General features: G+C 35.5%; 2 protein-coding genes across 3 annotated transcripts; one reads left to right on the top strand and one right to left on the bottom strand.

The window, feature by feature from the left end:
- The first annotated feature begins 6,800 nt into the window (after positions 1–6,800).
- Positions 6,801–9,773, top strand: LOC113730370 (protein yippee-like). Its single transcript, XM_027255008.2, has 6 exons — positions 6,801–7,148; positions 7,376–7,548; positions 8,464–8,507; positions 9,152–9,260; positions 9,345–9,400; positions 9,488–9,773. Exons 2-6 carry the CDS (start codon positions 7,453–7,455, stop codon positions 9,570–9,572), a joined length of 390 nt encoding a protein of 129 aa, XP_027110809.1. The 5' UTR covers positions 6,801–7,148; positions 7,376–7,452; the 3' UTR covers positions 9,573–9,773.
- Positions 9,774–10,316: 543 nt separating this feature from the next.
- LOC113730371 (arginyl-tRNA--protein transferase 2) lies at positions 10,317–16,245 on the bottom strand. 2 transcript variants are annotated; one of them, XM_027255010.2, is made up of 7 exons: positions 15,666–16,245; positions 14,563–14,601; positions 14,244–14,394; positions 13,454–13,608; positions 12,460–13,309; positions 11,369–11,690; positions 10,317–10,907 (listed from the first exon to the last, which is right to left on the bottom strand). In XM_027255010.2, the coding sequence occupies exons 1-7, from the start codon at positions 15,826–15,828 to the stop codon at positions 10,758–10,760; spliced, it is 1,830 nt and encodes a 609-aa protein (XP_027110811.1). In that variant the 5' UTR covers positions 15,829–16,245; the 3' UTR covers positions 10,317–10,757. The 2 variants fall into 2 exon arrangements, with proteins under 2 accessions (XP_027110811.1, XP_027110810.1); XM_027255009.2 differs by having other exon boundaries at positions 12,460–13,608.
- Positions 16,246–18,342: the final 2,097 nt, after the last annotated feature.

Raw genomic sequence — 18,342 nt, forward strand, 5'->3', positions numbered from 1 at the left:
AGCTTATGATTAAATTTTCGACTATCAAATTGTATCTGTATATATCATGCTATTGATCTCTTTTCTTCTTCAGATTTATACCAAGCTGGACTAATTACCTTTCCAAATCGTGCTATGGATATTCTTATAGAATACTGATGATATTAGTAATAGGAAGTCCTGAAAAGTGGTTTTGCTTTTTGCTGCCTTTTCTAATGTGAAGAAAGATTAACATCAGTCACTAATGATCATTATAGCTCACAAAGCAGTGATAATGCAGCTCATGATCCAACATACCATACCACCCTATATGCTGTGTATGGAGACGTATTTTTTTGTAACCATGAAATTATTAATGTTTATGTATTAATTGCCAGGTCGGTGTGATGTGAATCAACTTTCCATGGTTGTCAAAGTGTCGACCATTCCATATTATCATTTGTCCAAACTGGCAATCGATGATCGATCATTCCTCTGTTTCTTTGGTTTTTCTTTTGGCCCTTTCACGTTTGCTTTCACCCCTGATGTATCTGTCACTGGATTCTTCTGTCTCCTTACAAGTCTCTCCAGCAACTTCATATATACTTTCATTTTTTTTCTTTTGTTTTTGGCTCGTTGTAAATGAACATTTTCATCGATCTCCTTGAATCAACGACGATAATTAAATTGCCAAGTCTTTAATTCAGATCGTTTTTTGGCATTTCTATTGATTGAGTTCGATATAATGGGGTTCAAGTTAGGATAGAGTTCTTCTCACCGACTAAATTTCAAGATTGGTGTATATGAAACCGATTCCAAAATTTTCACATTATCTTGAGGAAGTTTAACCTATTTGATACGTAAATGAATTGAACATAATTAAGCAGATAGTGATGTGTTTCTGCAGAGCACAGACCAGAATATGAAACAGATAGATTAGTTTCCTGAAGTTGCAATTAGCTTGCAATATCGTCTGATTGCATGTTATCATTATGTTATCACGTGATGATGACGAGAAACAAATCTTTGTTAATTTTAGGAACTGGCTTTAATTATCACCCCCCCTTTCTTGTATTAGTTCTAATGATTGATGATTATCTATTGAAAAGCAATCATCGGCCAAGTTGTACACCATGGTGTGGGAGTTGCATGCATCATTGCGCAATCTTCAGATATACTGAACAAAGTATATTTGTTAGTGGCGTTTTCCTCTTTTTCTTTTTTTTTTTTTAAATAATTGGAAGATGGTAGATGATCAAAGTGCTGCAGTCATTCAGCAAGCTAGCATAATAATAATAACAATAATAAAATGTTTGAACGCACTCTTATGCAAAAGGGGTTAGAAAAATGGATTTTTTATTCTATTTTTATGTTTCAAAGAAATTGCTTTAGGAGTTATTATTAGAAAAGAAAGGGAGAGTAAGGGACTAAGTGTAAGTGAGAAATCTGGATTTGAGACCTTTCCCTCACCAAAAAAAAAAAGTAATAATAATAATAATAAAGGGCAGAAAATTTACTTAGGAGTGTGCGTTATTTGGGCCATGTCTTCGGTCTAAGCGTTTCCCAACTTGTATCACTGCGAGTGTCACTCTGGATCTAAGTCAGAGTTTGTTGGGCCTCCTTACTTTTTTAACGTTCTAGACTGCAAGAATTTGGGCGGGTTGAAATTTACGGGCTAAATCGTAAAAGTTGTACAGAGTTGGCAGATCGAGGTGATCCGATTGGTTGAGTTGTCAATCTGGCAAAGATGGTCTTCATTTAAATATAGAGAAAAATACTTGGGCTAATTTAAAAACCTATGCATGGAGTATAGACTATAGTTCATGTGACATATACTGTAGGTTTTTTTTTTTTTTTTTTTCACTTAGGGGTATCTCAACCTTTCAGTCAGACTAATTCCCTAGAGTTGCTAAAGTTGTGTAGAATTTTGCCCCAAGAATATAGAAAAAGGTAACACACAAGGATCAATTACGTAACCTATTAGTAATTACCATATTACGAAACCAATCATAGTATCCGCTGAGAGGCATATACTGTAGTTACATTAAAGTTTTTTTAAATAAATGACATTCTGGCCTTGCATCATTACACGGGAGTCATAAGTAGGCTTGTATACCAGATTACCATAAATTTTCTTAAGACCAGAAACTTTGACCAACTATACAAGTTTCTCAACCAGTACAGATGAGAAGGGCTAAGTTGGGCAGATCAGCTTACACAACTTGGGCTTTTTATTGGGTCTGATCTTGGGCTAAGTTTATGGCCCAATAATGAGTTATTGACATGTGTAAGCTGATCTGATCTGCCCAAAATTGGGCTAAGTTGGGTAGTTTTCAGAGAAGCAACTGGGGCTAAGTTGGGCAGATCTGATCTGGTCATTACACAGGAGCACTAAATTTGTCAGCAACCCAGAATTCAAAGTGTTATGGCTCAAAGTGGACTGACGAGAGAATATGTGGGCTTGGGGTAGTTTCCATTTTCATGTATTAGCCGAAAGATTTGATTGGATCAACGCGTGCTGACCAATCTGCAGATGATCTTGTTTAAACTTTAAATAGATAATCTTGACTACACCTTACATCCGGGTAAATTCCAAATGACTAAGAAGGAACGTCACTATAAGCAGCTACTATATCCAATTGTCGGTTTGCTTACCTCATCATCCATCCACAAAGAACAAACTACCCACAGCCACAGGGAGACCTCGTGGTCCATTACGATAAAGGGCATTTGCATTATTGCTTGTAAAGGCTGAAGATTAATTTGATGGGTGCTATCCTTCCCCAATTGCAATATATAGTCATCCCTTTTGCAAAAATCCGTAGCTCTTTTGTCAACCCTTGTGCTAAATGATAATGGAAACGGGACGAGTTGGATAACTAGCTTGCATCTTCAGCTTGCTGTACTAGTAGTACCCCACTGATCATGAATCGTTATGCATGATTGATTGTGGTTTGGCATCGTACGTGTTACTGTTGGCAAGTAGACTGGTTTACTTGTGCGGAAAGGGTGCCGCTAAGGAGGGATGTTGCATTATTGCAAGTTTAAAGTACACTCATCACCATGCATGAACAGAAGGATACACTTCGAGAATGTCAAATTGGAACCTATTTTCTTGGTTTATCTGTGTTATCCTATGTATTCATCGTTTATGGTTTGTACTCTGGGATTATTATTATTATCATTCTATTGCATTTTTATACGGTAAACATAGGCATTTTATTTGGTCGTGTCATTTTCTCGTACATAAAATTGAGCTTTGTCACGTACATCATATCACATATAAGGTTTTCTAAGCGTGTATTTTTACTTGCAGTACACACAATGCTGCTGCTCCTGTTTGTTTTCATTGTCTTGTTACATTTGGTACAATTAATTTACGGGCCAAAGAGGAAACAAGTCCAATCTTGCAAGTGAATTGATGGTTGATGCGTAGGCCTGTCAACGGGTCGGGTCTAGACCCGGATCCGGACCGGATCCGTGAAATTATTGCGGGTATGGGTAGGGATTTAATTCCGTTTTCCGGATCCGGATCCGTTTTGTCAAACAAAAAACGGGTCGGATACGGAATATAGTATTCCGACCCGTATTAGACCCGGATCCGGATATAAATGAATTAATAATTGGTTTTTTCTTTGCATTAGTTAGAATTAGTCTACAAATATATTTTTTTCTCATTTTTATTAGAAATTATAAATTCTGCTAAATTTGTTCGGGTAGACCCGACCCGGATCCGGGACCCGCCGGATCCGAATCCAGAACATAGAATAAAAGACCCGTCGGGTAAACAGGTCGGATCCGGGTCCGGTATAGTAATTCGGGTTCGGGTCCGGAATAATGAATTCCGGCCCGGACCCGGCCCGTTGACAGCCCTATTGATGCGGACATCCCTCCTTTATCGAATTTTGGAACAAAACAATCTCTAGAAGACTAATTCTAAGGTTTGTTTTCTTCGTCTTTATGATCGAATAACACGCACGCAAAGAATTGAAGAGGAATAAGCATAAAACTTTGTTATATATCCGTCGCATGGGATTTGTTTAATACATCTTACTTTTTTGTATTATTGACGGGTTATTATACGGGACGAAATTTATCCAATATACACTCTCAAATAGCAATTACGGTTTCCTTGTGAACAGGAAAAAAAATCGCATTCCAACATTCGAACTCTGAGGCCTCCGCCTCACCAATATAATCTACAAAGAATAGATTTCTGTTGTAAATTACTACGTGTCATCATTGATGTATCCCCAAAAAGAATAGGAAAAGAGCTTTTGCACAAATAGTTTATTGTGTACGCAGTACACTGTACAGCATCGCATCGCACTGATGAGTAACGTGGTCGGTCCACCCTTAGAAGTTAGACCAACAAATCCCATGATCCCACAAAAATTGTTTTTAAATTTGATATGTGAGGTCCGTGCGCACACAAGATCCTCAGTGTCACTTCTATATTTATGTCAAGTGTTCTGTTTATTTAATTTGTTATGTACTGTTTATTTAAATTTCTTCTATCATCACGTGATAAATAAAATTGGCACTGGATTTGGCACCGAATAATAGCACAGAGGATCCCAACTGCGAGCCAGTTCATTAGATTAGAGGCCTGAAGTCACGCATTAGATTAGAGGCCCTTCAGTCGTAGTCGCGATTGATAGATTCCTCAATTCATCGAGTACTTGAAGTTGGCAATTAATACTACTAATTACTGCTAATTTGGTGGAAGAGAAACTTCGGAATTCGACATATCATGTAGATTTTAGAATTTAGAGACAGGAAAGCTCCGCAACGTTGGTGGTGGTGGACTACGTCAGGTCATAATAAAATGTGTATGTGATTTTTTTTCTTTTTATTTTGGCAACAAGAAGGTTGGCTGCCTGATTGGCATTCGCTTTGTATTGACTTGAACCAACTAACGGGCCCCAAGTTTCTCTTCAATTCCGGGAACGGTCATTAGGTGATTGCGGACCACCTGACAGGCAATTCTCCTCCCCAATCCCACCTTGAAGAAGCCAATAATAAATGAATTCAAATTTTGTATAGTTATCATTCATTTAACGATAGTATATACATTGTCAGTATAGAAAAGATTAATTCATATAAATAAATTAGGATGGATATTTTTACGGTGCAACGGATCTTCTGTCCCACTTTTTATTATATTACTATTTTTTATAAATATCATATTTTAGTTCTTTTTTTATTTTGTTTAGATTAATAACTATTAACTAAGTAAAAATTAAATACAATAATTTCAAAAGAATTTATAATAGAAAATTAAAAATATAGTATAAAATTCATTAAAAAAATCTCATTTTCATGCATTTTAATTTTTGAATTTGTTAAATTTTGTGTATTACTCAATTAACAGTTATTGAACTTTAAAGAAGCAAAAAAGAACTAAAATATAATATTTATAAAAGACAAATAATTTTAGTGGTGTAACATGTTTACACCACTAATATGTTTATGACGGACAAATAATATGTTTACACCATATTAGTGGTGCAAACACCACATGTAATTTTTGAGATCGTCAGTTTGTAAAATTTATTGCTGTCGTGATTTTCCATTAGTAGACCCCAAGAAAAAAAAAAGATCACTGCCTTGATCAATTAGGGTGCATTTGATAAAATTGAAATTTGAAATTTGAAATTTGAATCCATTAAATTATTGAATTATTAAGTATTAAATATAATACATTTGAGTGCATATCACATTCAGTGATAAGTAAATAGTTTACCACTTATTTTTTAGAGCAAGTTTTATCTAAGAAATTCAATGCTATTTAATTAATTTAAATGTTCAATTTTTGGTTTATCAAATAGTTTGAATATGTTAAAATCTAAATTCATTAAGTTTAAGCGGTGAATTGGATTATCAAATAGAGCCCTAAATTTAATGAATTCAGATCTTAATATATTCAGATGTGTTTGATAAAAAAAAAATGGAACATCTGAATTAATTAAATGACACTGAATTTTTTAAACAAAATTTATCTCCAAAATTAAGTGATAAATGATTCACTTATCACTGAATGTGATATACACTCAAATGTATCAGATTTAGTATTTAATAATTCAATAAGTTAATGGATTCAGACTACAGATTTCGAATTTCAGTTTTTAGATTTCAAATTTATCAAACGCACCCTAAGTTTTTCCTTTCCCTGACAAAAGCACTTTATTGTAAGTTGATAATTTAATTTCTCATGATGTATTTTTAGTAACAAAAAATAAGTGAGTACATAAATCTTAGCCATAAGAAAACGTCATTATTAGGTGTATTTAGCCATATCATGCTCGTTTGAACGGTATATTTAACTAATTAAGTGTTAGTGCATCCTTGTACTCTTGGGGTTTGGAATTGGAAGGCATATCAATGATAATTAATAATTGTTGACTATATACTTAACCATTATCCTTCCTTGTGCAGTATCTAGAAGGGACTCTTTTTTTTTTTTGGTTTTTAACGCTTTCACCTCTCTACTACTATCTTCAACCTCAACGGTGAAGTATGCCATTCGAACTCTAAAATTGACAGCAGGATTTTAACTCTGAATCAACTCTAAGGTCTCAATCTTTTTTTTAATCCGAAACATAACTGAAAAATGTTTCTAAAAAAACTCTTATAGTTACTGATGGTTTTCTCTTTTCTTCCCTGTTGGATTATACTAGTAGAGCACTAACAAGTACTAATTAACTTCAATGCTTGAGTAATTATTTTCTTGAATTCTTTTCTTTTTCTGTCTCAAAAAAAAAATTCTTTTCTTTTTTAATTTTGTTTTGCGGAAGAACTTGGGGGTTTCCCATGGTTAATAATACACAGCATAGTATGAACAGAGAGAGCGAGGGGGTCTGACGAGATAATAATTCTGCAAGGGGCAAATGTATGGGTTGATGGACTCTGTAGTTTGCTCCTTGCTGGTGGCTAAAATGCCGAAACCTCCCCAGACCCAGAGGGAAATCTGGCGAATGGGTTGGGTTTACACTGCGCAAAGCCACAAACACGTGTTGCAAGAATTGGCAGTGTGCGTTGGAGACTTGTCCACATAAACCGCAAGAAACCCACCCACCTTTCTACAATTTCTTTCTTGGTTTTTGCCTTCCTAACCATTTGGTCTTTCTTTTGCGTCTTCCTTGCTTAGTTGCTTCATGCTTGCACCTTCATTTCTTCTTCTTTCAGAGGTTAGAGTTTTGCTTTTAGACTACTACTAGTATTACATTCTTTATTACCCTTTGTCTCTGTCCCTCTCTCTCCTTTTGTATCAATTTTATTCTTTTCTTCACTTTCACTGCATTATCTCATCGCCACCCCCTCCATAAAACTATTCTTTTACTCCCATTTTTTTATACTTCCTTGAATAGCCCAGTTCTGAATTCTTTCCCTTTTCCCTGTTTTTACTGTATACAAGAAACTAGCAAGGAGTACGGAGAGAAAGAAAATAAGACAGCCAAGGCAATTGCGTGAAGTAGTGAAAGAGAGAGAAAGATGGGAAGGCTGTTTGTGGTGAGTCTTGAAGGGAAGATCTATTGCTGCAAGCACTGTGGTACCCATCTTGCCCTTTGGGAAGACATCGTTTCCAAGGTTTTTTTCCTTCATTTCCATCTATTGTTGTTGTTAGTCTATTCGTATAAAAGATCGATACTTTCTCATTGTATCTGATTTGATTTACTGTATGCTTTCTGATTTGTCAATTCTTTCCTTTTTTGTTCCGTATGTGTATTTTTGTAATTGAGATTGTGCTTCTTCGCTGGAATTATCATTATATTGTTTGTGATGGGATTCTTTGACTTCAAGTTTGTGCAATTCTGCTGGAGTTGTTTGGTAAGCGGACATGTTTGATTAGAATTCTGCTACTTCAGTGGAAACTGGAAGGGAGGAGAAGGGGCTAATACTTTTCTCATTTGGGACTAAGTCAAAGCATCAGCTACAAAGTGATGCTCTCTCTGGTGCTTTATGTTGATTGATTTTCGAGAATTTGGCATTTCCTTCAATTCTCTATAAGGTTGTGATTTGAAGGGTTGACACTATATAGATTCATTGCCTCTCATGGTTAAAATGGGGCATTCGCTGTACTGGTTTCAAAATAGACCGAAATGCAGTACCTTGATCGTTGAATGCATTTTGTATTTTGTGAGCTTGTGTCGCGTGCTTCTGCTTGGCCATCAAGGACCTAGTGACCAGTTTTCACTTGTTATTTGTCCTGTTATGAAAATAGTATTTATGCATCAGTTAGGTTACAATATTCAAATGCATACTTCTAGCTGATTAATGGGGTTCACGTATGCAACTCTTTGGTTGATTTGAAACATGAGGCTTTACTGCTTTACACCCATGGAAAATAAGCAACCATGGAAAATAGGTGCAATTATGAATGCATTCTTCATTGTTCTAAGGACTTGAGGTTACAGTTCTTTAGAATTTGACTATTCGAATTTCTGGGAGTTTTGGTCATGCACAAAACTGACTTAGTGGTTTCCCTCTGTTCTTTTCCTTCAGTCTTTCCACTGCAGGCATGGGAAGGCTTATCTCTTCAATAAGGTGTAAGTTTTCTGGATATTGTGCACCCAATATCACAACTCAACTAGCAATTTCATGGATTCAAGTGCGTTACAGATGTATTACCTTTACACTTAATGGAGTCATCTGATGATTTTACATAATGGCTACCAGGAAATGAATTGCATTCTTAAGTTTCTTAGCCATGCAAAAGTTTCATGCTTGAGTTTTGCCTTTTGTTGATGTTCATGCTTGCCTGTAGTAGCTTGTTTATTGCTAGTATTCGTGCATCAAATTCTTGGGGATGCCCTGTAGTTTCCAATGAAACTACTTGTTGTTTAACAACTCATGAAGAGATCATGTGGTAGGCTTCTAATTCGCTTTAGGATTCAAGCATGATTTGTAACTGACCACCACCAGCGATTGCCTGAAAAAATTTGTTGACGAGCTACACATTTAGATGTAACAGACCTGATCAAAAAGCCAAGAGGAGCTCGATTAGGAATCTCTACGCCAATGCTTTTGAGTGGATTAAGATTGAAGTTCAGCTGGCTTTGTTGCCACATACAGTTTGCGGTGTCATATCTTTTCAGTTGCCACATATCCAGCTTCAGAGTTAAAATTTACTGAAAATTATCTTATGTTCATTTCACTTGAGTGATTCCTTGTCCTTTGCTGATTTTATCAGAGCAAATGTAACTGCTGGAGAGAAAGAAGAAAGAATGATGATGACTGGACTGCACACTGTTGCTGACATTTTCTGTGTCCGTTGTGGGTCCATTGTTGGATGGAAATATGTAAGATCCAGAGGCATGTTATGTTAAAAATTGTGGTACATGTTCTTCTTTATGGTACTAATTGCTTCAAATGGTTGCTTCCAGGAAACTGCCCATGAAAAGAGTCAGAAGTACAAGGAAGGGAAATCTGTACTTGAACGGTCAGTGAATTCTAGATTAAAAGGTTTTGGATATCTTTTTGAATGCACCGCGTGAATCTTGACTTGCTTCTCTTGAATGATGAGCAGGTTTAAGATTTCAGGTCCCGATGGGAGCAACTATTGGACGAGCCATGAAGCATATGTAGGAGGAAGTGACGCCGATGATGTTTGATTATGATTGAAAGCCAATTTCCATTTCCAACTGTACATTCTTGCTACTGTTATTGCTTTTTATTGGACTATTGGATTCTTAAATTGGTAAATCCTCGTGCCCTGGATTCCTCAGCTTGCTGAAAGGGATCATGTATGTAAATCTGCTGGACAATGTTCATATTGTTTGACCGAACATGGAACTTATGGCCATTGATCACAAGTTCTAAAGCTCTTTTGGTTATAACTAGAGATGCATCTGATCATCAAAACATGGTTGGCGAATGCTCATTTGTTTTGGCTTCACATTTGCTTGTATTTTGATCAACGTCAGCACTTGGCAACCACGGGAATGTCTTACCTTACCTTCGGTACTGGAGTCGAGAGATTCCAAGATTACGAACCTGGGTTACCAGTTGCTTAACAGAAGTGGAAAATTGCATTCCACAGACTTGCTGTCGATATGTTACTTCTTTCTTGGTCCTGGTCCAAGGAAACCTACTCCGCATGATATTAGGGAAGCTATTGTCCTAAACCGCTTCTGGGATGATGAATTTCTTGGTCACAGATTTTTTTTTATTTGCGTGCGAGAGTTAAAAGAGATTTGGCCCAAAAAGACTTACTTAAGGAAATGGATAAGAAGGTTTATCATCGCGACGAAAAGGAAGGTTGATATTCTTGCTTGCTTAGCATACTAAATACAGTAAACACCAATAACATTAATTAACAACCCGCGTTTGGCAAATCATGCAACTCGAAAGTCAAATCGATCAATAATCCTTCGTCTTTCCTCTTTCATAAATATTCTAGAACACCTACAAAAGAAACTGTAGAAAAGAAAGTCATGCATGACCTCATGAAAAGTAGAACACAAATAGTATCATCCCTGTTTGAAACTGAAAATGATCATCTATAGCTAGTCTCGAATTTGCAAGTGTTCGGTCATTGTCTTGCAATTAAGACATACATTTAACTTAAAACATGAAGGTCGGTCAAGATTACATCTTTGAAGCAGATTACAGGCAATTTGAGACTTAAGGTGAACAACTTGCTAAGTGAACCACTCAAAATCAGTTCACCCAAAATCAATAAGCACCAATTTTTCTTCTTTTGTTTCAAGACTCCACAACCTGATCAGCAATCGGTTACTCTAAAATTCCACGCAGACAGCAAGTTTCATTTCAATCTGTCCCGATTTTCCTTTCAATCACTCGTCTATTTCTTGCATTCTTGTCAATGGCAGATCAGGCTGATACACAATGCGCTCAGAGAGTTCGGCACCAACAGCTCTCATGTATCTCTGCAATTGGGTTTCCATGTACCTCCTTTCGCTGGAACCAAAAGCTTGACACAGGTCCTTCAAGCACAATAAGATTTAGATTAAGTTACACTGCAGTACAAAGTGGGGAAATTTGATCTACCTTAGTGAGTTTCTTAGCGATCTACAGTAAGACATTCCAGGGTGATTGAAAACAGTACAAGTTAGGTAATGACTAAGATCGAAGCATAGGCATGTGTAATGTGTCAGGGTCGCTGAATTCAAGGAGTTGTCAGCAGCAACTAGAGGTAATCTTTACAAACAGGATAATGTGTTAATATTGAAAACAGAATTACCATTTATAGACTGGCACTCCTCTTTTTTTTTTTTTTTGCCTTTTTAAATCTAGATTATTTAGAAAGGAAAAGCTAATATTTCCATAACTGTCTTACTAGATTAACATGGAAGATACCAACTTAAAAGAAATGTCTTCTCTAACGATAAAGGATACTGACAATTAGAATATACCATAATTAAAGTAAAGAATGTCATGTAAATACCTTAAATCGTAACCGCAATGACTTCATACCAATCAAGATATTACCAACATCTCCATCTTCAGCTGCTGCAGGTGGTGAAGAACTAGTTTCTGGCTCTGAGTCAACATCAGAATCTTCAGAATCAAGTTCAATCATTTCCACGTCCTCATGAATAAATACATCATCTTTGCATTCACTGAAGAGATCACCATGGAGATCTTCCATATGGTTTTGAAGAGTGGTAGGCGGCAACGGCTCCCCCTTTGTTAATGAGGCAAAATCAGATAAAACAACATATCTTTTCCTGTCAAGCAGGGGCTTCGCAACATCAAATGGAATCCACCTACAGAAAATAATGCCAGTTAGAAATAACTTAAAAGCTTGAAGACCAGGTGGGTTCCAAAGACTGTGACTTGCTGACAAAGTAAAATCCATTGCAATTATTAGTGAATATGTGGAAGAATAACATCTGCGTTACATTAAGGAAAAATTGGGCTTCATAGACTGGGGAAAAAATACTCGTTTTTAATTAAACCTTCATGATTATTTAGACGAAAAATGATGATATTCAGGCCATAATTAATCTCCCAAAACCTCACATCGATCTGTCTGACACAAATGTTAAATGGTTAAATTTAATATAAAGCTTTCTAACTAATATTGCACACACAGGGATTCCAAGGGCGACCATGTGGATTTGACCATCCCAAGCTAGCCTTGGAATACATCTTTCAGGTCATGCAACTGAAATGTACAAGAATGGTCCACCAAAAAAAGAAAAGAAAAAAAGGAGTGCAACTGATGCCACTAGTGTGGCACATCCACCCCTCCAAAAATATGCCTTTAAAGTAAAAGAATTGGATGTAACTCATCCCAAAACCGTAGCCTTCACGAGGACAAAAGCAAATTCCTAACAGCAATAGAAATCATAGTGCATAGAACAAACTTATATTGGTAACATTTAATAGGTTCATCTTATGGGGCTAAAAGTATGATATAACACCCAAAAAGAATGGAAAACAACCATGCTGTGGTGCTCCAAACTATGAGATTAATTGATTATGATATTTCACTTAGTTGTCCCATTTTCACAAGGAAGAAGAATAACTTACTGATAGCGAAGAGGGCAAAGGAGTTCAGAGGGTCGATAAGCTGCTTTGTATCTCATCTTGTTGCATGAGTGAATGTAATAACCAAGATAATAGTATTGTAGACTGGGACAATGTACTTGATTCTCTTTCACCCATCTTATTTCTTCCAGGGCTGAATACTTACCTAGTGATAAGAAGGCAAGGTCTGGGTCCCAGAATAAATATTTACTAGACAAACATTTAGGAAGAATATCTATTACACCAACTGCAACTAGCTGCCCGTCGATCAGGTACTGCTGATGGAAAGAACCAAAGCCACAAGGGGGAACTGTACCATCTCCAGTAGGAGGAACAAATATTAAGGGAGTATCAACCAGAAATCTCCTGTATGAGAATTCAGAGACCTGATCGGGAGTATCATTATGCACTCTAAGTTGGTACTTCCTGTACAAGGAATATTCTTCAGGATCATAACTGGACCTTCTCAAACGAATCTCAAGCTGCCTTCTTTTGCCTTGAGAAGTTACAAAGATTTTATTCAAGCAGCTATGTTTCCTACCACTTTCTGCAGGTAGCTGCTTCCACATTGTCCCACTTTTAACGATATCATTGTACATATTTTGGTTGCCAGTAGAATAGAAATTAATGTGCCCATTGCAAGCTCTAATTGACAAACCACAGGATTCTGGCACCTCCTTTAGGTGCCTTGCAAGAATTTCTGCAATCAATTTTGGAGAAATCTCAGGATACTGACCATTTTCCTCTGTACTGCACTTTGAATATTGTACATGTCCAATGCCCTTCTTAGCTTGTCTTAAAGCAGCAGAGATCTGGAATGATACATTGCTGGTGAATAATAAGTCTTCTGACCCTTCAACAAGTAACTTTCTTTTAGCTGGTGCAACTACTTTGACAGAAGCTTTTGGCAATTCAAGATCACAGGAAAATGCGCTTTTAACATATTCTTGAACCACAATATCTATCTGGTCTGATAAGCAGTGTATAATCTGTTCACCTTGGTTCTTCTGTTCTTCGTGATCACCTGAGGAAAACTCCATTGCCACGCAGTTTGCACTTTCATTTTGGGAAGAGCTGCAGGATCCCCCACTAATACTCCATTCATTCATTACTTTCTCTGGTTTTCTAACATCCAATGTGCCATCTAGAAACCTAGAAGAAAGTCACTTTTGTATTTAATTACTTTCACTGAAACTTTTCATTGTATCTAGATAACTTATATTTCACTGTATAATTTTGCACTCAATTTGGAATCACAATTTTGGAAAGACTAGCAAATGAGCCATTGAGGATTCCAGAATTCCAACACATAAATTGTAAAGAACCCGGATACAAAGAAGAAAGCACCAATTGGAAAAGAAGGAACCAGAGTTATGATAGCAAGTACATTCTATAAATTGGACAAACAGACAGTAGCAAATACTTCAAGATTGATTCCAAACGGTGCAAAATTCTTTTCCTGGCAAGCCGTGAACTGGAGCTGACATGAAAAATGTAGCATTATACTAGAGTTGGCATTTATATCAACCAAGAATAGTTGGATCTAAACCTCTGGAGAAATACAAGGTTGTCATTACTCACATTCACTAATATATGCACGTACGAATCAAAACAGCACATCCAACAGAGAGAAAACGATATAGGCACTTATGCGCTTCCCAATGGTATATAGATGCATGTGTATCTATGTTAACTTTGCCCAAACTTTTCTTTGCCTTGGGTGAACATTCAACGATAAACCGAAGAATAAACATGAGGAGATAGAAGGAGTTGCAACACAATAAAACCTTTGCACTCGTTTTGATACTCGAAGTTGCTCTTTAGTTGGAACAAATTCACTGGCTTCGAGACGGATGGTATACGACGGACAGCATGTCCTCTCCATCTCAGGTTTGTATACAAAGCAGCCCGACCTTCTCCAACCTCTATCAAGAAGAGCTACAATGTAGAGAGATTTCACTAAAACTCGTAACATTCAAGAAAAGGCTCCAAGATAAAATACCAAAGCAAAAAGGCCCTATTATACTTTTTAAACAACGAAAGATCAAGTATTTGCTATCTAAAGTTCTCCAGAACAACTTTGTTAGAAAAACAGGAGATACAGACCTTGATAGTCATCAACTGTCAGACTCAGAGCCCATAATCCTGCAAATTAAGAACAACAAAATTTCAAAGAGAAGGTGACACCAAAACCTTTTAAATAATAATATTCAACAAAGGCAGAAGAAGATATTAAAACGTCATATCAAACTAATTTCCAAAGTGGAACTTGTTTGCAATTATTATGAGCATGTAACATTGAATAACATTATTAATCTCTTCTTTCTCTGATATCCCTTTTAGTGGTCCAATAATCCCAAGAGAAATACATCCTTAATCATTCCTTCTCTATAAAAGATCAACTGTTGAGCTCCAAGAATCAAATATTTGGATTTCAGGTATTTAATTTAACTTTCTATCATTCTCCAAGTATTTCCAATTGAGCTCCAAAAGTAGGTAATTCAAATGGATTATATTTCAAAGAAGAGAATGTTGGTGACGTACATATATTTTTTTCTATACAGACACAAGAATAAATAAATAAAGGGGAAACAAAAAGAAAGAACTGCATTGACCATTTGAACTTGGCTTATTGCAGAAGTGATATCTTTGTCATAATCGCATGACCATTTAAATCTATCAAAATAATCTTTTGTACAAATATCCTCGCCCCGTAACTACCATAGGTTTCGCATGGAAAAAAGTAAAAATCAAAAGAATTGCATGGACTAATAGCGGTCTCATTGCAGAAGTGATATTTTTGTCATTGTTGCATGACCATTTGGAAATAATCAAATTCAGACTAAGATCGAGTAGCTGTCGTTTACATTTTGGCAATCATAATGACGGCCTATTGCCATAGTGATGAAAAATTTACTATCACCGGTATGTCGATCAGAAACAAAACAAAACCAAAAAGATAGAAGCCGAGAATTGCAGCTTTTTATGAGGAGAGAGGGTGAAGGAGTAATAAATAATCTTAACTAATTGCTCACAAACTTCTGATCGTTTCAACAGAATTAACCTCCACAGAACACATAATTCTGACAGAAAAATAACAATTCTCCCAAAAATTTAAACTTTGCCATAACAAAAAACTAAATTGAGAGCGCGATGACATCAAAATTACCTGGATAAGTATCAAAATTAAGCATAATTAAGAGACTGACCGTGAGAAATACTTGTATGACTGGCGGATCTGCAGTAACCGCAAGAGCTCCGACGGCGGCCAACATCCATGACGACGCTTTCTGCTCTGCTACTATTTTGACCACCGCTGCTATTACTGTTACTGCTGCTAGCTTCGCTTTTCATCTTCTTCTTTTCTGCCATAACCGATCTTCAGGCACCCGGAAAAAAAAAGAACAATTAATGATGATTTGGGCTATATGGGGAAGGAGAGACAATCGGCAGCCTTGTCACTGTTTTACCAGTATCGATAATGTTTAGTTGCACTAATCCAATTAATTTGTAGCATTTGACCAAAAAAATTTAATTTGTAGCAAAATATTTTTTTCCTACTGTAATTGAGGTGGCCATTTTTTTTTTTTGTATCGACCAAAATTACTTTGAACCCTCAATGATTTCAAAGATTCTCAGTTTGCATTCTCAACTTTTAAAAAGAAAAAAATAAAAGTGCACCCTAAATTGTTATTAAAGTGTTTCAAACCAAATTAACCCATCCCCAATGAACATGAACAAAATCACAGGCGTTCACTCAGCTTATTTAAGTTAGGTTCTTGAGGAATTATGGCAATTTAGAAAGTATGACGTACTCTATACATGCACATTTTTATAAGATCTTCAGGTTTTGTTTGTGTATTATACGAGCAGGTGTCAATTTTGACTCAAATATTAAATGAACTATAAGTATTGATCAAATTTGATTCATTTTGTTTATTTGTACAAATATTCGAGTCTAAGTTTGAGCTAGACTTGTTAAACTAAACGAGCCGAATTTGAGTTCGAAATCGAATCTAACTTTGGAGATGATTTAATTTGAGCTTGAGATCTAAATTTAAGTTTGGAGTAAGTAATATATATTATTTAGAATAAGTTTAATGGTATTTCTTGATTTTAAAGAAGTAAATAATACAAATTTATGTATAATTACTTTGTTTAGTAAAATGTAATATGCTTTAAATAATTTTAAATGTATTTATGTTTGTATTTATTTATTTTTATAATTACATATGTGTTCATGAACTATTCGAATAGTTCGCAAATAAGTTTGTATTTGCCTCGATTATTAAACGACTCTATTATTGTGTTTGAACTTGAGCCATTTATAAAATGTTTTTTTTTTCAAATTCAAACAATTCGAGTACCTCCGTTCATTAAAAGCTCTAACCATATCTAAACAAACGTGATATCAACTCTATGCTATAATAGGACTTGTAAACACAAATCAAAGGAGATACTCATCAAAATTAGAAGCAATTTTGTATTAGGGATTATTGCAGGTGCAGTTGAATTTGATATAATTATATATTATTGTTATATATAATTTTTAAATTTTTATTGTATTTTTACAAATCAAGTTATATGTATACATTGAATTGGTATGTACGAATAAAACTTCCACGTACAACGAATAATTATATAATAGTATATCAAATTATAAAAATATGATACTATAGAATTGCATCAAAATTCCAACCATTCCTGTATTAGAAGGCATTGGTGTGTTTAGATAGTGAATGAATTATTTGCTCTTTTGTATTTATATACATCATCAATATATTTTTCAATCATTTTTTTATCTTACGTATGTTACATCAAAAAAATGTTACAGTAATTTTTTTAAAAAATTAATCTGTTTTAGTGAGTTGCTGAGCTTCCGCGTAAAAGCCTTTTAAAGTAGTAGGTATTATTGAGCCTTTTGTGTCTCACCAACTTATGCTTCCGGAAATTAGGAAAAAGTCACCATGCATTGCCTTTCTTTCTCAATCACATTTTGGAGCTGCAGCAGTTGTCAACGTCGAGATACGCCTATCGTTGGCGTGTCGAACTTTAAAAGTTCCTTCGGTTCCCATCACATTATTCTTATCAGAACGTAAACACCTTCGTGTAGGCAAGAGAAAGTGATCAATTCTGTTTCCTTGCTTAAACTGTTATACGTGTTCACCGTAAACCACAACCACGATTCGGTTTTAAACTGTTAAATGTGTTCACGAATTCCTGTATTAAATTAGTTAATACTTGCTATTTCATTTCTGTAGAATTCATATACAGCATATTAAAATTTAAATTGACCCAGTTCAATGCATTAACAATGCTAACCACCGAATTTAACTGATTAAGATGGTTTTTAGGACATTCATCAATAGCACTGAGAGATTTTTAGACTATAGTGGTGAATTAAAACGAAAGAAATAATCGAAAGGTTTAGATGAAGTAGACAAAATAAGGTTGTGTTTGGATTGCATTTTTCTAGATTTTTTGTAGAAAAATTACTGTAGCGATTTGATATATACGAGGTAAAAAGGTGTTTGGGAAATATGTTCACGGAAAACGTAACAATTTTCTTTTCGAGAATGGCTGTCCAAACAAGGCCAAATAAACAAATAAATAAAGCCATATCCAGATCGACCCAAGAGGCAAAAATGGAATATCATCCAAATTCCAATAGGCCAGCTTTTAGCTCAACGGAAGCCAAACTGTCAAAATGAATGTAATGAAGAGGTTTTCAAGCAAAGTTCCATGGTAATCCAACTTACATAGTACTAGTATTATGTAATTGGAAGTAACTTAATTTGGGGTACAAAGTAAAACATCTGATGATACAGAAAATTCAAGAACAATTGTCCCGTGATGGACTACAACATTAAATAATTATTGATGCAT

This window comes from Coffea arabica, chromosome 2e (genome assembly GCF_036785885.1).
Source record: "Coffea arabica cultivar ET-39 chromosome 2e, Coffea Arabica ET-39 HiFi, whole genome shotgun sequence".
Lineage (NCBI taxonomy): Eukaryota > Viridiplantae > Streptophyta > Magnoliopsida > Gentianales > Rubiaceae > Coffea > Coffea arabica.

Coding starts and splice junctions, on each gene's coding strand:
- LOC113730370 (XM_027255008.2), top strand. CDS start 7,453: ATGGGAAGGCTGTTTGTGGTGAGTCTTGAAGGGAAGATCTATTGCTGC. Junction 7,549..8,463: donor GGGAAGACATCGTTTCCAAG/GTTTTTTTCCTT, acceptor CTTTTCCTTCAG/TCTTTCCACTGCAGGCATGG. Junction 8,508..9,151: donor GCTTATCTCTTCAATAAGGT/GTAAGTTTTCTG, acceptor TGATTTTATCAG/AGCAAATGTAACTGCTGGAG.
- LOC113730371 (XM_027255009.2), bottom strand. CDS start 15,828: ATGGCAGAAAAGAAGAAGATGAAAAGCGAAGCTAGCAGCAGTAACAGT. Junction 14,602..15,665: donor TCATACAAGTATTTCTCACG/GTCAGTCTCTTA, acceptor CTTAATTTGCAG/GATTATGGGCTCTGAGTCTG. Junction 10,908..11,368: donor CATTGCGGTTACGATTTAAG/GTATTTACATGA, acceptor TTGTGCTTGAAG/GACCTGTGTCAAGCTTTTGG.